General features: G+C 39.6%; 1 protein-coding gene across 4 annotated transcripts in view; it reads left to right on the top strand.

Annotated features, from left to right (window-relative positions):
- CTBP1 (C-terminal binding protein 1) overlaps nucleotides 1-21951 on the top strand; it is a 259257-nt gene that overhangs the window by 82952 nt on the left and 154354 nt on the right. The window contains exon 1 of one of the 4 annotated variants that reach the window (XM_068402978.1): nucleotides 18029-18050. The exons of the other annotated variants lie outside the window; for them this stretch is intronic. Coding sequence (XP_068259079.1) covers nucleotides 18044-18050 — 7 coding nt within the window. The 5' untranslated portion in view covers nucleotides 18029-18043. Of the gene's footprint in view, nucleotides 1-18028; nucleotides 18051-21951 lie in introns of those variants that run through there. 4 annotated transcript variants of the gene reach the window in all.

The following is a 21951-nucleotide window of genomic DNA, read 5'->3' as shown; positions in this document are numbered from 1 at the left end:
TCAGAACAAGGCTTAACCAGCTGTGCTTAGAGTCCTTGTGAAAGCAATTTCCCATCGTAGTTGTTCGCTTACCTGTGAAATGATGGTAATACTTAAACTGTCTGAGGCTTAACTCGTTATTGGTTTTACAGCAAGGTGAAAAGGCTACATATAGTTAAAAAGCCCCAACAAAATATTACAGAATAGTGCTACTTAGTATTTAATAATTTGCCTATCCAAGTAACTGTCTCTATTAAGGAATGATTGAAACATATTTACAGAGAAAATTTGAAAGAAAATAATAGCATTATCAAGCTAAAAAGCTATAGCACATAATTATTATATACATACTTCATGATTCAGCAGTTGAGCTGTTTTTGTGCATGTAAATGATTTTTACTTAATGGATTATTGCAGCACTTCTGAGCAAGCAGCGCAGGGCTCTCTGAAGGGCATACCTTGAGGACACTGCAGTAGCAATATTTTGCTGTGTCACTAGATTTTATCATGCGTAAAGGACAGATTCTTTTATACTCAGGAGTTTTCAATTGGAAACCACTGTTACATTTCTGACTGATTTTATGTATGTTAGCAGTGTACAGTAATTTAAGAAGTTCTTAAACAACAAATTGGTTGTATTGGTACAGATTTTTTGTCCTTTTATTTAAATATCGCATCATCAAGTGTCTAACTATAACGGCAGTTATATAAACTACATTGAGAAAATGAGGCAACTGATGACTACTTCATACAAGAATTTTATGAGTGGTATCTTTTATTTCTTTTTTTTTGAAGCAGGAATAATAAAAATCGAAGTGGATTTTGGTTTACTGTTGCAGTGCTCTATGGCTGTCGAGTGCTTATTATTAAACAAATAGTAAAAATACTCTGTTGATTTTATTGCTTTAGTAATACAGTTACAAGAACCACTTTACTAGAGTTCTCCCAGATTTCTAACATGTTTGACAGTTAGTACCTAGAAGTAATTTCTCAGGTTCAGACTGCATCCAGTACTTCATGAAAGTGATCTTTCTAAACAGCCAGAGATTGAGGTACTAGATAAGGAAGGTATGGTTTCATTAGGATGAGATTTATCTCTGGAAAAAAAATAAAAATGTAATTACCAGTAAATTGCATTGAACTGAGGATCATACCCTAAAATAAATACCATGATGCAAATATTAACTAACCAGCCATTTACAAAAAAAAGGGGTGATGTGTCATTTCTGGGACAATTTTTCAGTTTCAGAGATGGTCTCATTTACAACCCTGTGTCTGTGCCAAGCATTCTTTATATCCCTAAATGTGTACAGTCTGCATGATGGATCTACAGGCTGCACAATACAGTATTGTGTTAACTTGGATTTTTTTTGAAGAACAACATCTTTCTACTGCACTGATAAGGTCGAGGGAAGAATGGGGAAATATCCGGTAAACTCGTGGTATTTCTGATTGAGCCTTTAATGTCAGTCCAAGAAGTAATAGAGCTACAGTGAGATGTGAAGATGCATAGAATGAAGCTGGTATGACTGTTTGCTTTGGCCTTCCCCCAAACATCTACATGATAAAAGGAAACTTTTTGTTGAACTTAAGTCAAAGAAATGAAAACAAACATGCCTACATAAAAGAACTTGATCCCCAGCTAAAGGGTAACTTTCTGCTTTATTGAAATATAATCTCTCACGTTCTTGAAATATAATTAATACTAATACAAAATTTAGGGGGTTGACAAGGTGCTGTTTAATGTCTATATTACCAAAACTGCATTACCATTTTCACTGCCGTTGATAGCAGTTGATCAGACTGCTGGCAGTTTCAGTGAGGAGACACAAGTTTAGCGGCCGTGGGGGTGGAAGTACCTTTTGACTCTGATCCACAGAAGAAGGCTTGACAAATTCTGCGGAGATTTGCCGTTTGCTGTATCAGCTTTTTTTTTGTTTTTAATTCAGAATATTGTACCTGAATTTAGCGGTGATGTGATGAGCCAAAGTTATGCTAGCTTGCTAATCAGTGGAGGAAGAAAGATAGTCTGTAAAGTGATTAGGGTTTTACTTGAGATGACATGATCTGTAAGTTTCTATCTTTTCCAATCAGATATAAAGGAACTTCTAGCTTGAGTAAGGTACCTTGTTCAGTTGCTTTAGGTGGTAGGAAGGATCTGAGCCTAAGGAGTGCTCAGATCAACTTCTTTGGATCTGAAGTTTAGATAGGAGAGCAGTTACTTTTGAAAGCTGCCCTCTTGGCTATGTCACTGTATCTTCACAACAGAGGTAACTCTCTTATTCCTGCATTAGAGTGCATCAAGGAGCGCAAGTGTATCTTGGGCTCTCGACTGTGCTGTATTTTTACTATTAGGAGCATTGCTTTCTGGAGCTCTGAAAGCAGCACTCCTTAAAGCACTACACACGTGCTTACTTTTCAAAGGGAGGCGAGGAAAAATATGTTGTGTCTTTATGCCTAAACCTACGTGTTGCAATAGCGTTGATATTAGCATCCACACTGCAAACAGTTTTTCAAAATTTGGTATTACTTTAACATTAGGAGGTTGAATTGCTTTATTTTAATTGAGATCCTTGTAAGCTGTGATGGTACTGTCTATAATTATTCTGTAATTTAATTTTCATTTGGAGCTGTCTTTTGTGTAGCTGACAGTTATATATTTCAGTTCTAGTTTAGTTTCAGTGATAGTTTGCTTTTCTAAATACTAAACTCTTTGTAATTCTGAAATACCTACTTTTCCCAGGTAGTCAACATACAGCCATTCTTGGGTGTTCTGCCTACCCCTGTTCCCTTGAAAATAAGTCATGTAGCAGATATTTTTGTTTCCCTTTAAGTCTGATATTTTGGTGGCCCGTCTTCCTCCTGGTATCAGAATCCATTTGCATCATCTCAACTGATTTTACCAACAACCTGATTACTTATGCTCCTTCATGCGCTAAAGTAAGATTGAATTACGTGTTGCATCAGTTTGCTTGACAAATAAAAGGAAGAACATTTCTTATATCTTGAATGAGGAAGTTAGTACAGTTAAACATTGTAAAGGGCATGCCATCTGCAAAGGAAGAGGACAGTATCTATTTTCCTTGAGAAAGTAAAAAGAAGAAAAAAAAGGAGTGTGCATGCCGTATCAGAGCACTTGTATCTCTTGTACAAGGTACAAAAAAGGCACCCCAAATATACTTCAGTTTTACAGGTAGATACTTCATTTATAAAACCAGCAGAAAATGAAAAACATTGGTACAAAAAATTTGCATATTTGAAGGTATATGTTGACAAAGGTTCAGAAATAGTTCTCTGAAGCTTCAGCCTCAACTTAGCTCCTTATCTCAGGGACCTGCCTGACCAGATTCCAGAGCTGCTTGTCTTCTGGTCATTATTTCTTCTGTGTATATTACATTTTATATATATTTCCATCTGGGTATATCAATGAGGCAGAATGCCTGCTCTGAGTAAGCACTTTGGATTCCATCTCCAAACTCTGCTTTAATCAGTATCGTTTGCAGTGATAGAGTGCTGTGTAGAGTCTCCTTTTCTTGTCTAACCTCAGCCAGGAAATACAACAGATGGGTTTCACCGTGCTTTTTTGGCAAGGAGTAGCATGAAAATAGAAATGAACCTTATTACATATGTGCTTCTCAGCACGATGCTTGTAGTGTGCAATAAATATCACTACAAAAGCGCAAACTTATTGCCAGTTAACCATTAATCAGGGGAAAAAAGTTTAATAGAATGAGTTTGAGAGCAAATGCATCTTAACCTTTACATTAAAAACTGGTAGTAGGGTGTTTTTTTTTTCCCTTGTATGTAGACATACGCTTGCACAGAGACTGTATATCTTAATGTACTGTCATGAAAGGAAAGAAGGTGCAGTTATGTGTTTTTCCAGAAATAGCAGATCCACTGTTGTGTGAGCGATATAATAAATATGTAATATATAACAGACTAAAGGAAGTAATATAATTAGAAGACAAAATTGCACATTTATAATTTTATTGTTTTCATCAAAACCAGTTTTTATGAATTACCGTATAACACTTTAAATAATCAGAGTTGTGATTATTATATAATAATCAGAGGTGAGATATTCAATGTGCTCAAGGAAACTGTAACGTGTTTTCTGAGCTTCAGATGACAAAACTTTTAGTGAGGTGTTTGAGATGATAAAAGTTGATAACTCTGTAAAATACTTCCAGTTGAAATGGAGACGATACAGGTTGTCTTTGGCTGCCGATATGGGGTAAGAGTCCCGGGGACATCGGTATCTCTGCTGTGTATCCTGTCACGTCGGAGATGCACAGGGGAACGTTTCAATGATTCAGCTGCCATATAGGGTTTTTGGAGGTCATAGATGGGGACGTGTGTTTAGCCAGTACTAACAGCAAGATTTTATTTTAATAACTGTTCATTCAGCCTATTGTGCAGCTGAATTCTTAGACTAGTTTCTGTACGTTAGTATACTAAGCGATTTTTTTTTTAAATCCTATCAGCTACAATAAATAAAAGCTTAAAAATACCTTTAAATATAGATATTAATGGGTGCTCAACTTCTTTGGATGAGGCTAGATTTCTGGACTCTGTGAGATGCTGTGTTCTGTAGGATAGTGCACTGCCGTTCTACTCAGGACTGGACAGTACATCCATTTTCATAACAGCAATTTCTTCTTCACCTCTGAAGAGACTTCTTCAAATTTCTTCTTCAAGGAGATACTAATCTCTGTGCTACCTAGAGTATGTCATGAAATTCAAAACCTTTCCTGTTTTCCCTTTATATATGGGAGGTTATATAGATTCTGGTGGTGATCCTGGTCATTCTTTACTCCCGAATGGCTGATACAACCTTCTCTGACCCACCATAGACTCATCAGCCATGTCAGCTGTTCCCTAAAAAACCAACATGATCTCTTTAGGTGACTGGATTACCCGTTCTAGTCTGAAGGAAAAATTGATGTCAACAGTTCATCCTTCCTGTTCAATGCTTTCACAGAATCACAGAATCACAGAATGTTAGGGATTGGAAGGGACCTCGAAAGATCATCTAGTCCAATCCCCCTGCTGGAGCAGGATTGCCTAGACCATATCACACAGGAACGCGTCCAGGCGGGTTTTGAATGTCTCCAGAGAAGGAGACTCCACAACCTCTCTGGGCAGCCTGTTCCAGTGTTCGGTCACCCTCACCGTAAAGAAGTTTTTCCTCATATTTATGTGGAACCTCCTGTGTTCCAGCTTGCACCCATTGCCCCTTGTCCTGTCAAGGGATGTCACTGAGAAGAGCCTGGCTCCATCCTCATGACACTTGCCCTTTACATATTTATAAACATTAATGAGGTCACCCCTCAGTCTCCTCTTCTCTAAGCTAAAGAGACCCAGCTCCCTCAGCCTCTCCTCATAAGGGAGATGTTCCACCCCCTTAATCATCTTCGTGGCTCTGCGCTGGACTCTCTCTAGCAGTTCCCTGTCCTTCTTGAACTGAGGGGCCCACAACTGGACACAATATTCCAGATGCGGCCTCACCAGGGCAGAGTAGAGGGGGAGGAGAACCTCTCTTGACCTGCTAACCACCATTATTTCACTGGTATCAGTTATGTGTGCTTCTACTAACATTAGTGAAAAACAGACAAGATTCAACCGTAGCAATTCATATAACCCAAGAGCAAATGAACCTTTTAGTTCTTCTTGTCAGTTCTACTCAACAGCAGATTTTTACATTCATATGCAACACCTTCAATTATATGGCTTTGATACTGGTTGGTTGACCGGTACCAAAAGAAATGTATCTGTTCAAATCCAAAGTAAATCAATAAAACTTTTGAGAAGTGTAAGAAAACAGAATGAAAAAATGTTTTCCACACACGTAGTACTTCACAGCCCTCAGTAACTCTGGTTTCTGGTTTTCTTGAGTGTCAGAAACCATAAAGCATTTGAGACTAAGTTGGCTTCCAGAGGACACATTTAGTTACACATCTTCCCTTGCACCCTCCTCTCCCCTCATGGTTGAGGTGTTAGGTTCCTTACAGACACACACTTCTCTTCTTGCTACAGACTTCAATGACCAGGAAAAAGGAGAACCCCAAAATAGCATTAACTAATTTAATGCATCGCTGTTTAATTCTGATTCAGCAGTAGCATTTTGTGGTTTTGTGTAATAGGTAGTGTGGGTCTGGTTCTGCTCTTCAGCTTTAGTAAGACCAGAAAAGTTTAGGTAAATGAGTATTTTTTTCTAAATCAGTAAGTTTCTTCATTTTTTCTGTTGACAGTCCCTTCGAAGACAATTGTTTTATCATGGCTAGATTGCAATGAGCCATAACAAGTTGGTTTACGTATTTTATTGAGAATATAGATGTTATCTTAAACACAGGCTATGTATTCTTATTATCTTTTTTTGACATACATTTTTAAGAGCTAGACTGTAACATGGTCTAAATTTAGTGGGAAAGAAATTAAAGAAAATAAACATTTATTGCACAAAATATTCATTGGCTTGCATTAGGTGGTCCTGAACTCTCGAATTACTGGAGAGATTAGACGGAAGCATTGCAAATAGTTTGCAAGGTCAGTTTTTGTAGTCTTACAGGTTCTTTGCTCCACTCCTTATACCCTGTAGCTCTGGGCAGGAGCTCTGCTGCTGGGCTCTGCCTGCTGTGGATCCTGTTGCTTGCTGATCCTGTAGATCCTCTGAAGCTGAATGTCAGTTTTGCCGCTTCTTTAAGTTGTCATAAATATTTTTGTCCGTCTACTTTTACATTAAAAAAGTATAAAGCAGACTTAAAGAAAATTTTCTTTTGTTTTTCTTTTTTTCTTCTGTTAAGGTGTTTATCACTTGCTAAAGTACCAGCTGTATGAGTGTGTGTAGATCCTATTCATCCTGAGTTCAGAGTGATGCCTTGTATTTTTAACTCCCATATTCAGCTGCACTAAACAGATTTCTAAGCAGATATCTCCATTGTAACAATGCTAATTCATTAAAAAAAATACAAATAAGTATATTAAACCTCAAATCTTTCCATATTACATCCCTATTACTTCATACTATATCTTTTTTTCTTGTTTTCCCATCCCTTTTGGTTGACTCTTCAAATATATAAAATCCACTCTTCTGTATCCTTGTAAAATCCCATTTCTGTAAGATGTTACATGCTCTAGTGAGCCATTTAATAGACATCTCTCTTGCTTTTGTTTACTGATGTTGTAAATTTAAGGTATTTTAGTCTTCTTCCTCCCCTCAAAAGCGCAGTGGACCAAAAGGACAGTTTGGGCTTTCCAAATACAGTCACTTCTGAAGAACAAGTTTACCACTTTGGTGGGATTGCCTCTTTTGCGGGGACTCTGTGTGTGTCACATTCAAAATATACTGCGCTCAGCAAATGGAATAACTGTACAATTTTAAAATGAGAACTTGATTAAAAATAGTTTGAGGAAAATGAAGGGGATAGCTTAACTTCTGTCATTTTTTAGTGTCTCTTGATTTTGATTTATCTGATGTTATATAATCAAATGACACATCATTATAATGATATTTCATATCTGAAATATTATTGTGATATGACATTTTTTCTATTCTCATTGCACCCATTGCACCTTTTTTAAGAAATAAAAGACTTAAGTCCAGTCTTTCTAGACAAAATACAGAAATTATTTAGGCAAAATATTAATAATATTTCATAATAGAAATAAAAATCAATTTTTGTTTATTAATGCTGACCTATAATCATGTGCATCAATACTACTGTTGCTTATGGACATTTGAAGTATTTACGGTAGGAAGTACGTTAGAGCTGGATTTAAGAGAAGGGATAAGACTGAATTTCCTGTCAAGGTACTGTAGACGTCAGCCTTGTAAGACCTCCATACTGTATGATGGTCTGCAAAGATTTTTCTGCACAAAATGCAGTAATTTCAATGAACATTAATTTTTATTCTTTCATCATCATCCTGCTGTTTGTCATTAATCAATCCTTTACCTTTTTAATTTTGTGTATGTCTTATTGCTAAATCTGATTTCTTTTAATGACTCCTGTTTTCTTTTTCTAACATATTTGACAGAATACAATTAAACAGCTGTTTAAATGGCTCTGTAGAGCATTTAGTTATGTATACCCTGTGAAATTTGTATGCACGGAGACTGAGTTAAGTGATGTGGACCCTCTTACGGGACTAAAGTCTTTCTTCTAGCTTCTTCACTGGTGCAAAACCATACGCTACTTCCTAGCGTCACCCAGAAAATTTGGGTGCCCCAGATACAACATGCTACAAAATGAAAAAATGCTGTTGAACATATTTGTTTGCTTTGTTACTTTGGCTTCAAGTGTTTGGGTTGTTGAAAGGATAAGGATGTTTGCTTAGTTTGTGTAGGGAGTTTCTAGTTCAAACAAGATGAAACTAGCTTCTTCTTGAATGGCTGTTGCTTTTCAACTCTTTTTAAGTGTTGTCCATGCCAAGGACTGCTGCAGTGATCTTTTCTACCTTGTTAGAAGGTAGAAAAGTACTTTTTCTACTCACAGTTTTTCTTTTTTTTAAACTCAATAGAGTTTTTCTTCTGTGATTAAATAAAAAATAACCTTGTTCAAATAACCTAAGTGTTATAAGTCTTATGTAAGTCTTTCGGACACAAGGGAAGCTGCTCTTCCTCGTCCATCAATCATAGGTTCATTCAGGTGGTTGAGAAGGAGACATGTCCATCCGGAGCAGGGTTTTACAGCCAGGATTAAGTTAAAACACTTCTCTTTTTTTGTTGTCCCAAAAGAATGTACAAAACACACATTCTAGCTGATGCTTTAAAAGAAAGTGTTTAACCCAGCCATGGGGCAGTATTATAGGCCGTATGTGCTCCATGGAAAATACATATGGAGTCACCGAGAGTCACTCCAGTCGCTGTAATAGCGTTAGTTCACTGTAAATAACTTGCAGGGTACTTTGTAAGCAGGTGATTGTCGTAGCGTTGTCTTTCGGAGAAGGAATACGGATGCACAATCCTGTTATAGCAAGTGACCTGGAACACACGTGCCACACTGCAGAATGCTCCAGAGGACATTTATAGCCCACTCTAGCTTCATCTGCCACCTTCTCATTAGATTAATGGTGGAAAAAGATGAATACAGCTAGCTGTTGAGCTTTATCTCCTTTTCCAGTGGTAGTAAAATGCTTATTGCATAGCGTATACACATAGGTGATGTGGTGCATCATTAAATGCTCCTACAAGGTAAAGGTAAATTCTTGTAGGAATGAACTCGGGCCTGAGTATGTTGGGAAACTGAAATGTGTTCATGCTTCAATACGTTTTAGCAAAGAACTGAAATTGGATGCTTCGGAGTGTCAGTTCAGTAGGGTTCAGTCTTTGTTATGGTATCAGTTGCTGCTTTTTGTAGAATTACAGAGGTCTTGTATTCACAGAAAGAAGCATCAGGTACAGACAAACACTCTAGTCTGAAGCCTCGGTATTGCCAGTGCTCCTAAAAATGGCGAAGCCTGTTTATTTTTTTGGCAGAACTGTTTTTAGAGCTTCTGAAGGCTATTAAACTCTTCCAAAAAGGCACATAGGAACAGACAATCTTAAAAGTAAATTTTAAGCTGCTGTTTCTGATTTACCCATCAAAACTGCTCTGTTCTTACTCATGTTGTAAGATGAGCTGCACGAAGAAGTCTTACTCTAGCGAGAGTGTGAGTGCAAAATGCAATGAAGGATGTTAATTACTGCATGTTTTACCTAGGTTTATGTCTTCAGTTAGTGGATTGTTTTCTGTATTTTGACTCTGAAAACAAACTTATCCCTTTCATTGAAAAATAGGTTTATATTATCCAAATTGAACAGTATTGTCATTCCAGATAGGCTAAATAGCAAGTTCTGCCATATATAGTATTTCCTATGGGTTATGCTGTTGTAGTGTGATAGGTTCTGTGTTATCTGTGTTCCAAAGAGTTTATGAAGGACTAGAGGCATGAGAAAAAATTCTATCTGCTTTTGGTAAAGAAGCACTAATTAATCAATGTATATAAAAAAAACCCAAACCCTTCCACATGTATGCAGAGCTGTGACGAGCAGGTAGGCAAGTGCAATGAGGTGTGTCGATCTTCTTGTGAGCAAATAGTGACGCTCAGGAGCATTTTCAGTTGAGATGTTAATGCTTAAGATCCTTCACGTTCTTTAATCAACTGGTAGTTTCTTCCTGAGTCAAAACAATAGCTGAAACCAAAACGACGTCAGCTCTGCAGTCAGTTTATTATGGGATTATGATGGATCTGAAATGTTATCTTAAGACTATTATTAACTGTTAATTGACATTTGATTCTACTTAGTATTAATATAAACACTTTTCTGTTAAGAGTTTGTGTTGCAGAACAAAGGGAGAAGCATATTTGTATACATACACACACAGAGGCAGTTTTAGTGGTGGCTGATCCAATACTACATCAAGGGGAAACAGCTGTGATTTAATGAGCACAAAGCTAACTGAAGTTCATAACTAGGACTGTGTTATTGATGTTGTTGGAAGGGTTTAAGAACAATCTTCTCGCCCTGCATGTGGCTTCAGAATTTAACCGCTGAAGTGAGTTGTGCCAGGTAAGAGAGTTGTGTCTGCAAAACTTCAGAGCTGGGTCTTTGAGTTCTGTGTAATGGTGTAATTAAAACACAACATTTCATTGAACACGCCTCAGCAGAGGTCCTACAGCTACCTGACACCTCTCTGCAGAAATCCCACCTTTTGGCAATAAGTACATATGCGTGCTGGCCTGCTCAAGCCGCGGATCTTCCCCTCGAGAGAGGCGGTGGGTTCATGGCTCCCTGACTGCCTGCAGATCTGCGGCTCTTGGGTCCAACGCCTCCGGAGCGGTCTGGAACTGCTTTAACGATACTCTGTGATTTAATGATAATGTTTGATCGTTCTAGGGATAGGGAGACAGGTACAGGCAAAGGCTCTGGTTTGACGCCTTGGTATTGGCAGTGCTTCTAAAAATGGTGAAACCTATTTAATTTTTTTTTTTTTGGCAGAACCATTTCTTTTAGAGGTTCTGAAGACTCAGGTGTGCCGAAGGCAGTGGCGTGATATGCAGGACAGCCTCTCACACCTCCCTGGAGGAGTCTTCACTCTTCGTTATAAACCACCACCGTGTTTCGAAATCCAGACATTATCTTGTTCAAAAAAAAAAAAAGCTCCAGCTCAGCCCTCAGCACTTAGAAGTGTTGTGTATTTTATGGAATACTAAAGAGCTTATTGTGAATTAATTCAATACTCATAATAATCAGTATTTACTGCTACCAAGAATTATAGGCTTTTGCCTTATGAGCTACCAGATGTGAAGAAACAAGCTAAGGTTTGGTTTTTGCCTGCCTCTTGAAGGTTGGTGAGACCTTGGTGTTAGAGTAAAGCATCCACAAAGTGTGAGTGTGTGTGTGACTCCGACCACAGAGGCACACAGTGTTGTTAAAGACCTTGAGCCAGAACATGTTACTCATGACCATCTGTTGAATAATGATGTTGCGGAGGCCAGATGTGGTCCTTGTGTAAGCAACCGTAGGCACAATTTCATTCTATATATCTTAACTCTCAGCCTAAAGAAGAACCAGAAAGCAAGCAGAGTGGTTGCAGCTGGAAAACTGAGCTAAAGGAGAATTATTTCTTCCTGCATAAATTCACTGGCAGGGGTTGTTCAAAATGAAATAGTATTTTTCTAAAAGGTGTGGTATGCAGGAGAGGTTACCAGCAGAGTATTGAGCTTGACTTGCTTAATGTGCATCACCTGGCATCAGTAGAGGAGCTCTGCTAATGTCAAAATTGGAAGGCATCCTAAATATAGAAGAGAATCAGGATGTTGTACAGAAATAACTGAGATGACATTGAAAACTGGGCTAAGAGAAGTGGAATCAAATTCAAAATGCAAAATCTAAGGTCATATCTTTTAAGTGAGTAATAGAGCTTTGTAAAATAGGAACTTGCAACAAGATCCTCATTATAGATAAATAGTACTTGGATGATCATGGGATGTGCTTTACCAGTCCCTGTGATATGCATAAAAACAAGTGAAAGGAGTTTTATGCTCTATCAGTGTGAGCTGATTTCTGAACAGTTTAACAAGTGAGGTGAAGAGACTATCATGTAAGAGGGAGACGTGAGGAGTGTAGAGCATTCATCCTTAGAGAGAGACGGTGTGGAGCAAAAGTAAAATAACTGAAAGCCAATGGCTGCAGAAGAAAAAATGGTACCAGCAAATGCTGAATGAATTGAGGCTGAATGCTGGAAGAGGATTCCTGGTGGTAAGAGCACCCAAAGTCCACCACAGCTTTCCAAGGAGAAGAGTGGCAAAAAAAATGCAGGGATTTCCTTACTAAGGAAGTTCAAGGTAATGAAAGGAATTACTTTGCATAGCTCCTGTAACAGCCCAAGGGAAATGCTTCTCAGACCTGGGCTTCTAAGAAATGTGTTACACTAGTAGCACTTTTAGTGCTTTATTCAAGCTATTTTCTTTATCTGGGAAAAGTCTGGTTGTTCACAACTATTATGTTTGAGACAATTGCTCTTGGAGTTAAAGCCCATTGATATATAGGCTAAATGTGTAATGTTAAGAGAAGAATATATTTAACTCATGTTAAACATGTCACCACAATAGAATGTACAAATATCCTTCAAAAGGAACTCAAAAGCTCCAAAACAAAACTCCAGGGAGGAAAATTCAGGAGGAAGTAGATGGACTGCACATACCCCTTTCTAGATGGTTATCATATTAGTTGCTGATCTGAGAAAGCTGATAAATTCTTAAAAGCCTATTTTAGATTTTAGTATAGTATCAACTGTTTTCTTAAATTCCTTATGGTCTCAAAATTACACCCATGAAACATGAGCTATGTTTACTAAAATATTTTCAAATTTAGATGAGGGTTGCAACACAGGGATATAGTTCAATGAAGGAAGCGTATATCTGGTGTTGACAGTTTTGCAAAATGATGTAAATGTGCATGTACAATATTCAGAATTTTCACTGTAAGTAAAAAAAATAGATCCTTACTCTTCCAAAAAAACCCTCACCCCAAACCTATCATTACAACAGATTTTTACTTTAAAAATAGCATTTGTTCTTGTGCTTTAAATCAGAAAGGATTGAGGCTTTTTATTGTAGCAATATATTCTGTCACCATTGATAACCAGCATGGAAAAAGACAACTGTATTGGGCTGCCATCTTTTTGTTAAGTTGCTGTGTAGAACCTAGATCTCTGGGAATCTGGGATTTTGAAGCCCTATAAGAGTGCAAAGAATAATAAGAAATGCTTAAATAAAAAAAAAAAAAAATCTGAGTTCATTGTGTGTAATGTTCACTGCATAGTGAGTGCTGTAAATCTAACATTTTAATAAGTGAGTAAAAGAAATGTTCAGATCGCTGAGCATATAGAGATTATCTAGCTCCTGCCCCAAACCTGCCCATGGTGCTGCCTCCCGTGTAACCTCCCTTCCCTCACCCAACAGGCTCTGGTATGTAAACGGCTGAATGTAAAGCCATGCAGGTAGGACCAGAGGCTCTGAAGAGCCATGGGAGTTAAAGCACTGCCCTTAAAGTAGTGCTTCTGTTAAAGATCTGCAGCGTTATGCCATGTCTAAGATGAATATCTGGATAATTGGATGTATGAACCAGAGAAATGCAGCTATCTGTTTGAGAGGCAGCACTTCGCAGCGTGATAGAGATTTAGTGGAAGTGTTGGTTCTTTGGAGAGACAGTGGTCCTACCGAGACCTCGGCAAAGTGGAAGGTGTTTGCTTTGAGTCAGAGTAGTAGCGCACGAGTAGTCAACTTTTAATTTGCTTTTCATTGAGTGACTTAAGATATTCAATAATTCCAATTTCCAAGAAAAGAATGAGGCAAGTTGGTCTTGAAGTACTTCATAAAGCCATTATTGAACTGGATCAGACTGTAAACGCCATCTGGCCCAATGTCCTGTATCCACCAGCAGCCAAGAACAGGCCAACTGTGTACGCTACTCCTAATACTTCCAGCCCTTAGGTACTTTCAGAGTATGGAGTTCTGAACCTGATGCAGCTCCTGTGGTCCACTCAGTGATATATACATATAAAATTTCCTTTTTTCTTTCCCTGGGACCCTGGCTGGTGCTCCTTTTGTCTCCCGTGAACTTAGGTCTCTGCATGCTTGTCTGGGAAGGAGGAAGATTTATTAGAAGAAGATACACCAGGATCAAGTGACTGGTACCATACAGATAAAAAGCAGCAGTGGGCATTTTTTGACCACTGGAATGGCTTACAGATATTTAGGATAGAAATGTTGTCATTCTGGGTGATAAGGTAAAGACGTCCTGGTATATTTGATTATAATACTTAACATTATGCATGCAGATACGTTTTAGAATAGACTGAGTAGGTATACATATATGCATGTATGCAGTCTTAATATCAGGGATAAATTTGCGTAATTATAGCTCATAATTTGCGTCGTAGCTATTTTTGAAAGTTAAATGATTGCTGATAGGAGGGAGCAGTAATTTATGGCAAGAGAAAATGCTCTCGCCTCATCTTACCTTGAGGGTGGTGGGTGTAATTCTGAAGCTGGTCCTGTTTGCTCCTTCTCTAAAATCTGCATTGCTGCTATCTGTAGTCACGTTTTGGTGGCTGAAAAGATTCATAGCAATGTGGGTATTTTCTTAGGAAATGAAATGATCACCATGCAGAAAATTGGTAAAATATTGAAATAAATGGTGGTTTGTAAGTGGGAATATTGGGTATTTTTTCCACATAAAGATATTTCATTCTGAAAGAAAATAACATTTTATAATAAATTTCCAGTTGCTAATAATATGCCAGAGAATAGATTTTATTTTTTTAAACTGATCTAGGTTGCCATAGTTAGGGAAGACAGCAGCTTATCTAAGTAGTGAGCCATTTTTAAGGAACCATGTCTGTTTATTAACTTAACAATGTTCTATAAATTACTAGATTGAAATTTGGATATGGCCTTTGAGAAGATGAATGTCATGAGAAAGAGCTGATGGAATTATAACTTCAAATATGTTCCTGTTTATGTGTTTAATATATTATTAAATGCCATTTGTTTAAAAAAGGAATTCAATTCATAATGGAACTAGTACAAACAAATATTGTTTTTGTATTACTTAGTCTCTATTTGCTTTTTGTTTCATGACAGCATTTCAGAATTAAGATTCCATTATTTATTAGCTAGAAAGAAGGGTGGGAAAGACCTTGTATCATGTGTTTAACTAGGAAATCCATGGAAGTTCAGAAAGTGGCTAAACATTATGGAAGTAAAATACTCACTGACTCACTGCAAGTATGAAAGTACGCTTCCAGGACATGCTGGGTGTTTTACTATAAAAGAAATAATTGGAAGATCTGACAAGACTTCAGTCATGTGAAGCCTGCCTGAGAGCACCAAATATCTGGCATTATAGAGGATTAAAACTAATTTTAGGACAGCCTTCTGATGCTGTTGGTATGGCATAGTTAGCCTGCAGAGACCGAGTACTAAGGAGTTTCAGGAACTAATAATTGTAAACTTCAATAAACAGGATCTCAGTATTTTAAATACTTTGGGACATGTTTCAAAGCTGTACAGCACTAACCTAGCCAGGATAATGGAGACTGAGGATGTGCCTAAGTGCCTTCTTCCCAGAAGTAAAGCCTTTGCTGTAAGGGATGCTCCGTCTTCCTCCCTGGGGAAGGAATGACTTCTCCGATACCTTTATAAGAGGAGAAGCTCCTCTTGATGCATTTCTCAGTAGTGGAAAATATTCATGCAGGAAAATACTTAACCATGTGTATAGCTTCAGACCTTCGAGTCCAACGGGATTCATGGTATTCCTAAGTTCAAGCAAATACTTAAAGTTACTCAGCAGGCACCAAGGTTTAATGAACGATGCCCATCTGTCTGGCAAGACACTTGCCTTCATGTATTTCAGTAAATTTTCCATTGTCCTAAATATACTAGAAAAACCTTTGTGTACTCCAGTAATGACGACTGCTGAAGTCTGACTAGTTAAGGAATTAATTCGGTGAAAATATTCCCCTGTGTAGGTAATCTGTTTTTATTACTTTTAACACCAAAATCAGCAACATATTTGAAGGAATAAATTACAAAGCAAGGAGAAGTCTAGAAAGCCATTATTGCGGATATGGTAGTGAATTCTCTAACCACCACTTCAATGAATTTTTTTTTTTGTTACTTTCAGTTATGCTTTATGAAACATGTTTATAGACTACGTCAGCGATGTTCTTCCTCAGTTGCTGTTGCAAAGACTATTTTTGCAGTTTATCACAAAATGCCAGATTTGCTCAGCATGTAATTTAATCTTATGCTTGGAAGCATCCACATTACTTGGTTATCATGAAATTATTCTTTAATAAAAATGTATGCTTTGTGATCTATATTTTATTAATTTGGTGAGTCAGTTTATCGATTGTTGCAGATGCCATGAATGTACAATTTGTCACAGTTATTGGTTGCCTGTCAGCAGCTCGTGGCACCACGGAGTTCTTGGCTCTTGGGGCACCTTAGAAATAAGCCTTCCTTGATCTGCAAAACAAACGCTTTCTCCTGTAAATTATCATCAAGTCTTGGGTTGATATCAGGTTTATCGCTTCACGGCATGTATTATCCCGTATTAGCCAAACGCCACGAACAAATTAATAAGGTGGCCTGTTCAGGCAGGAGCTTTCAGTAAATACGATTTAGTGATTTTTAGATGCTGGGGATGAGGTCAGAAGGAGCACAACATTAGAAATGGGAGGCGCAGGTTTTCTCACTGTTTTAGTTCACTCTAAATTTAGGAATTACTAGGGTTACTAGACTGGAAAAACAAAAGCAAATTCTGAGCTTTTCTTATCCCCTCTTCTACAGCTGATAGTTTTCTGCTGTAATATGTAGTAGGCATGAGTTTTGTTGATTGAAAAGTTTATTTTTATGAACAAATGTTAATGAATTGCAGTGTTTAAAAAAATAAGACTATGCATTCTTTTCTTTTTTTTTAGTAAAGCAGATACTTATTTCCAAAATTGTTGGGGGTAAAAAAAAACTTTGCTAATAGTCTCAAAATTGTGATACAGTGTAAAGCTTTGCATGCTGAAGTGAAGTCCTGTGGTTGAAACATCTGCTGTTTTCGTTTTGGTATTTTTAAAGGCTGGGTTCGGCACCTGAGGAGCTTGCTCATTGACTTGGAGTCATGCACCGAGTTTCCATAGCATGTTATTAAAAAACAGTGGCTGAACAGACACTCTTCTGCGCCTCAGCTTTTAGCCCGAGTGGGTGTTGAGTTTTTCATCCCCTCGTCTTCCTGTAGGCTCTAAAATATTAGTTTCTGGTGCTTACTAGCAATCGGTGTTGATTTACGCAGGGGCATCCTTTCACGCTTCGCAGAACAAGGTCCCTGGTCTGTATAATGTACATGGAGGGGGGTATGTAAAAAAAATCTGGAAAAAGGCCCTCTTCAAAAAAAAAGAAGAAAAGAAGGAAAGAAAACAGGGGGGAGGGGGAAAAAGAAAGAAAAAGGGAGGCAAAGAAAAGAAAAAGGGAGGAAAAAGAAAAGGAAAAGGGGGAAAAGAAAAGGAAAAGGGGGAAAAAGGGCGAAAGGGGGGGGAACAAAAGGGGGGAGGGGAAAAAGGGCGGAAGAGGGGGGAAAAAGGGGGGGAGAAAAAGGGGAGGAAGGAAAAAAGGGGAAAGAAAGGGGGAAAAGGGGGGAGAAAAAGGGGGGGAAGGAAAAAGGGGGGAGGAAAGGGGGGAAAAGAAACAGAAGGAGAAAAATGAAAAAAAGTGTGAAAAAAAATAGAGGAAAAAAGAGGAAAAAAGGAAAAAACAAGGGGGGTGGGAGAGAAGAGGGCAGCGCAGGGCGGGGGTCCGGAGCCCCGCGCCGGCTCCCGAAGCACCTTCCCCTCCCGCTCCGCTCCCCGCCCCCGCCGCCGGCCGGGTAATGAGCCGCGCCGTGGTTGGCGGAGGGCCGGCGGCGGGCGGCCTCCATTGGCTGCGGGCGGGAGGCTCTCCGCCCCGATTGGTCGCGCCCGCCTGCCCCGTATTTTCAGCAGCAGCGGCAGCGGCGTATCCCGGTGGGGAGCCGGCGGCGGGGATGCAAGGTGGGTGCCGGGGCCCCCGGCCCTCCCCGGGGGCGGCGGGCGGGCGGTGCCTCCCGTCCCCCCTCACCGTCCCCGGGCCGAATCCATTGATTTATCCGATTTTTTTTAAATCGATGATTTTATTTCCCCCTCCGGCGGCGCGGTGGGCGGGGTGGCTGCGCTGCCGGGCTGCGCCAGCGCGCAGCGGGGCCGGGGGCAGCGCCAGCCCCGGCGGGCAGCGCCGCGTCCTGCGCCCGGCCCGGGCTGCCAGCGCACCCCCGCGGCCCTGGCTCCGGGGTGGGTTTTTGGGGGGCAGAGGGGCTCTTTGTGCGTGGGTGGAAGGGCCGGGGGTGCGTGTCCCTGCGCGGGGGCACCAAGGCCGCTGCTGAGAACAAGTTTGCCCAGCCAGCGCCGCCGGGACGGGCTGAAAACGCGAGGTGCCACCGGCGCAGCTCGGGTCAATTATGATTTTAATTTAAATTTATTGTAGTTGTCACCGCCGCCTGGTAAAATGGGAATCTCCTGGCTTTGGCTGTCGCTGGTGGCATCCAGAGCGAGCTGAGGGGCTGCGCAGGTGCAGGTCTGGGGGGGCCATGGGCTACCAGGGACTTGCTGAGCGCAGTTTGAGCTGTGTGTTTCTCTGGTTTTGAAAATTAAGGTTTGCGTGTGTTGAATCGCAGAAGGTAAATCAGAATCGGCTCGGGCTGGTGTCGGATCCCTGCGGGAAACCCTGGATCCTTCCCATGAGTTATTTCTGTGGATTTGCTAAATGATAAATGTTTCCCCTTCAGCCGGAGATCATCGCTAATTGGAAATAGACGTGGTTATGTGTTGTTATCTGAACATGTTTTGTTTGATTTGAATTTAAAATAACATATCTGAAGTTAAGTACCCTCCATTTTTATCTTGTGTTGTAAATCTGTTATATGGTTCAGGGACAAATTTGGCTCTATATTATTTTACAAGATACTTAATCTCATCTCTATTTTTTTATGAGGCTTTTTACAGTCAGCTATTTATTATATTTCTTCTGCATATTTCATCTCCTATTATAACTGCATCCACCGTTTTGAGTTTCCTAGTGGTTTTCGTGAAAAGTTATTTCTGATTGAGATACGTTTTAAGACAGAAAAATCTTCTGACAGATTTTGCAACTTTTCTCTGAGTAACGTTGCCGTTGGGCTGAGTGCTTTCTGTGCCGTCTAGTCGTTAGGGAGAAATTTAAACATACTGTGTAGCATCCCCAGCTGGAGGCAGTACTTGAAACTGTAGTGTATTTGCATGATCATTTCTGTGATATAAGTGAATAGTGGAAATTTTAGATACAAATACCTGATCTGAGCATGTTAAAAATCAGTGCCTGAACGTTTCTTTCAAATAAAATTGCTGCTGAACCTTTGCGGTGCCCTATATAGAAATTTGGGTTAAAATCAGCGGTGCGGTCAGGGAAGTCAGTGTGATCTACACCTGAGTTTGCTCGCGATGCTGTTAACCCCTTGTTGCGCGGTGTGGAGGCAGAAGGATGCTTTTGGGTCCAGGCCTATTGCTAGGCCTAAAAGCTTCATTTTTTTATTGCTAGCCTGAAGCCGTAGGAAGCACTAAAGGTTTTTCCGGGCAGTCACGGGAGAATTTCAGTGTGGCCCCGCAGAGCAGGAGCAGCCCCTGCGCCTCTGGGGTGTGGGAAGGAGCTGGAGGAGCTGCGCTGGCACAGGTTCATGGGTCCTCACCTCTCGCCCGTGCACCCATGGGTGCACAGCCAGTCTGACCGCCGAGAGGGGCTGCGCCAGTGCGATCCTCTTTGTAAAAAAATAATGATGAATGGAAGCGGCACCTGTTGCACCACCAGTGATTTTTTGGCTCCTAGAAAAAACCTGCATACCTGCAATTTTATGATTATCTGCCCAGATCGCTTAAATCATCTAAAATGATAGATATCCAGGGAGTTTAAATTGAATTTAACAGTGTATTGTATTCACATGGTTGTGAATACTTGAGTGTATGAGAAATGCAGATAGCTACATATATTTTTTAAATTATGAAATAAATACTATTTATTTATATAAGTGATATGTACTTTTAAAATGAAGCTGGCTCTTGTTTAAAAGTAGAAATACCCATGTGTACATTTTATTGTCTTTTGATTTCATTACATAATGGCATGCATAATTTTCATATTTTATATAGAACTTTTCCAGAGCATCCTGAGAAAACAGACAGGATAATGTCTGTGCCTAGTTAATACCTACGGAGACTTCTTTAGCCTAAATAGCAAATTCTGATTTCTAATAGTGTGTAAACAAACTGCAGCCAGGCTGGCAGGCGTCGCCTGCTTGTGCTGGTAACAGAAATATGAGAGATGACGTGAGTACTGCGGAACTGAATTACCCCTCCACGCCTCCTGCTTGTTTTCTCACCCAGACAGGTGAGGGAGAGCAGATGAAGGCTTTTCTTTCCCTTTCGCGCAGTACCGGATCGCTTAGCTGGTACCACATACAGATCTAGTGGCCTCACAGAGCTGAAGAAAACCTTGTTGTTTCTTACTCTTCCACTTGAATGAGTAAATGTTAATAAGTATATGCTATTACCTAAAGGAGATGCATGTTATTTAAAAAAACATTTCCAAATATAAATAGATAATAATAAATATTTTTCTAAATAACCAAACATAAAAAAAATCAGACCAGAAAAATTAAAACTCAATTAGTTGTTTTTTTGTTTGTTTTTTTTTCCCTAATTATATGAACTAGATAACAGTTTAGACTCCAGCATATGCAAGAAGATTCATATGGATACAGTGAATCTGCTGTACATAGATTACTGGAGGATCCGCATCAGTAAATGCATGAGTCACAAATTTATTTAAAAATAGTCTCTGAATTACCTGTCTTTTACCTACTTATGTGTCTGAATGAAAGGATCGAGGTTTTAGTAGGTATCGTTTAGTAGTTTTGTTGCTGTTTTTTTGTTTTTCTCTTTGTTGTGACCTTGTTGGATGGAGAGAAAATATTTCCTTGGTAAAGTGTGAGGGATTATTGACTTCATTAAGGTGGCAGTTTCTGTCTAATAGCGATGCGACTTATTGTAGCACTTTTCCCTGATAGCAGCAATGTTTATTTCAGAAGTATAATTTTCATATTTAAACACATGCAGTGTTAGATTGGAAAACTTTTAATGACAATTGCATGGCATGTTTGTTTTCGAATGGTTATGTTGAATGACGGCAGAAAAATTAATATGTAGTTTTTAAAGATTTGTGATTTTTGTATCTGTTATTTAATAGAGCTGTAATGTTATCACTGAGTGCTGCCAGTTCGGTATAAAGTGCAATGTGTAACATTTTCTGGTGGTAGAGTTGCTCTAAGCGGAGAAATAATTTAAGCAGTACAAGGATTTTTATAGCCCTCTTGTCACAATTAACTGTGTATATGAAATATGAATTTACACAACATCTGCCTTTCGGGGCTGGCGTTCCCGTCGGAGCCCGCTCGCTTCGCAGACCAGCAGCGTCGTGTCTAAAGCATCATGGCAGGGCAGGATGGACTGGAGCCTGCGTGGGAAACGGGCAACCAGGGCAGTGAAGTGATTCACTCGATATATATTGTTGGGAAACTTGTGGAGGAGATTCAGATGTTTTTCGGTGTAAAACCTTCTTTCGGTTTCATTTTGGGAGGGTGACTTGCTTAGGCGCAGCAAGGTCCCTGACCCGTAACTGGCTCATCCCGTTCGTCTCTCCTCGTCCCCCTAATTCCTGTGCTAGTGCGAAGGCAAAAAGGGTGGCATGTGTGGCACGCCGGTAGGGTGGGATTTGGGGGCTGGCACACATGGTGATAATTTATTTTGGAGAGAACAAGACTTTATTTCCTGAAGCTGAAGATGAGGAGTTGCAGTGAGATGAGTGAATCCAGCTAGACATGGGGTTCAT

The sequence above is a fragment of the Nyctibius grandis genome, chromosome 6, assembly GCF_013368605.1.
Source record: "Nyctibius grandis isolate bNycGra1 chromosome 6, bNycGra1.pri, whole genome shotgun sequence".
Taxonomy (NCBI): Eukaryota; Metazoa; Chordata; class Aves; order Nyctibiiformes; family Nyctibiidae; genus Nyctibius; species Nyctibius grandis.
The sequence above is the reverse complement of the archived record's forward strand: the minus strand, read 5'-3'. Positions and strand labels throughout refer to the sequence as shown.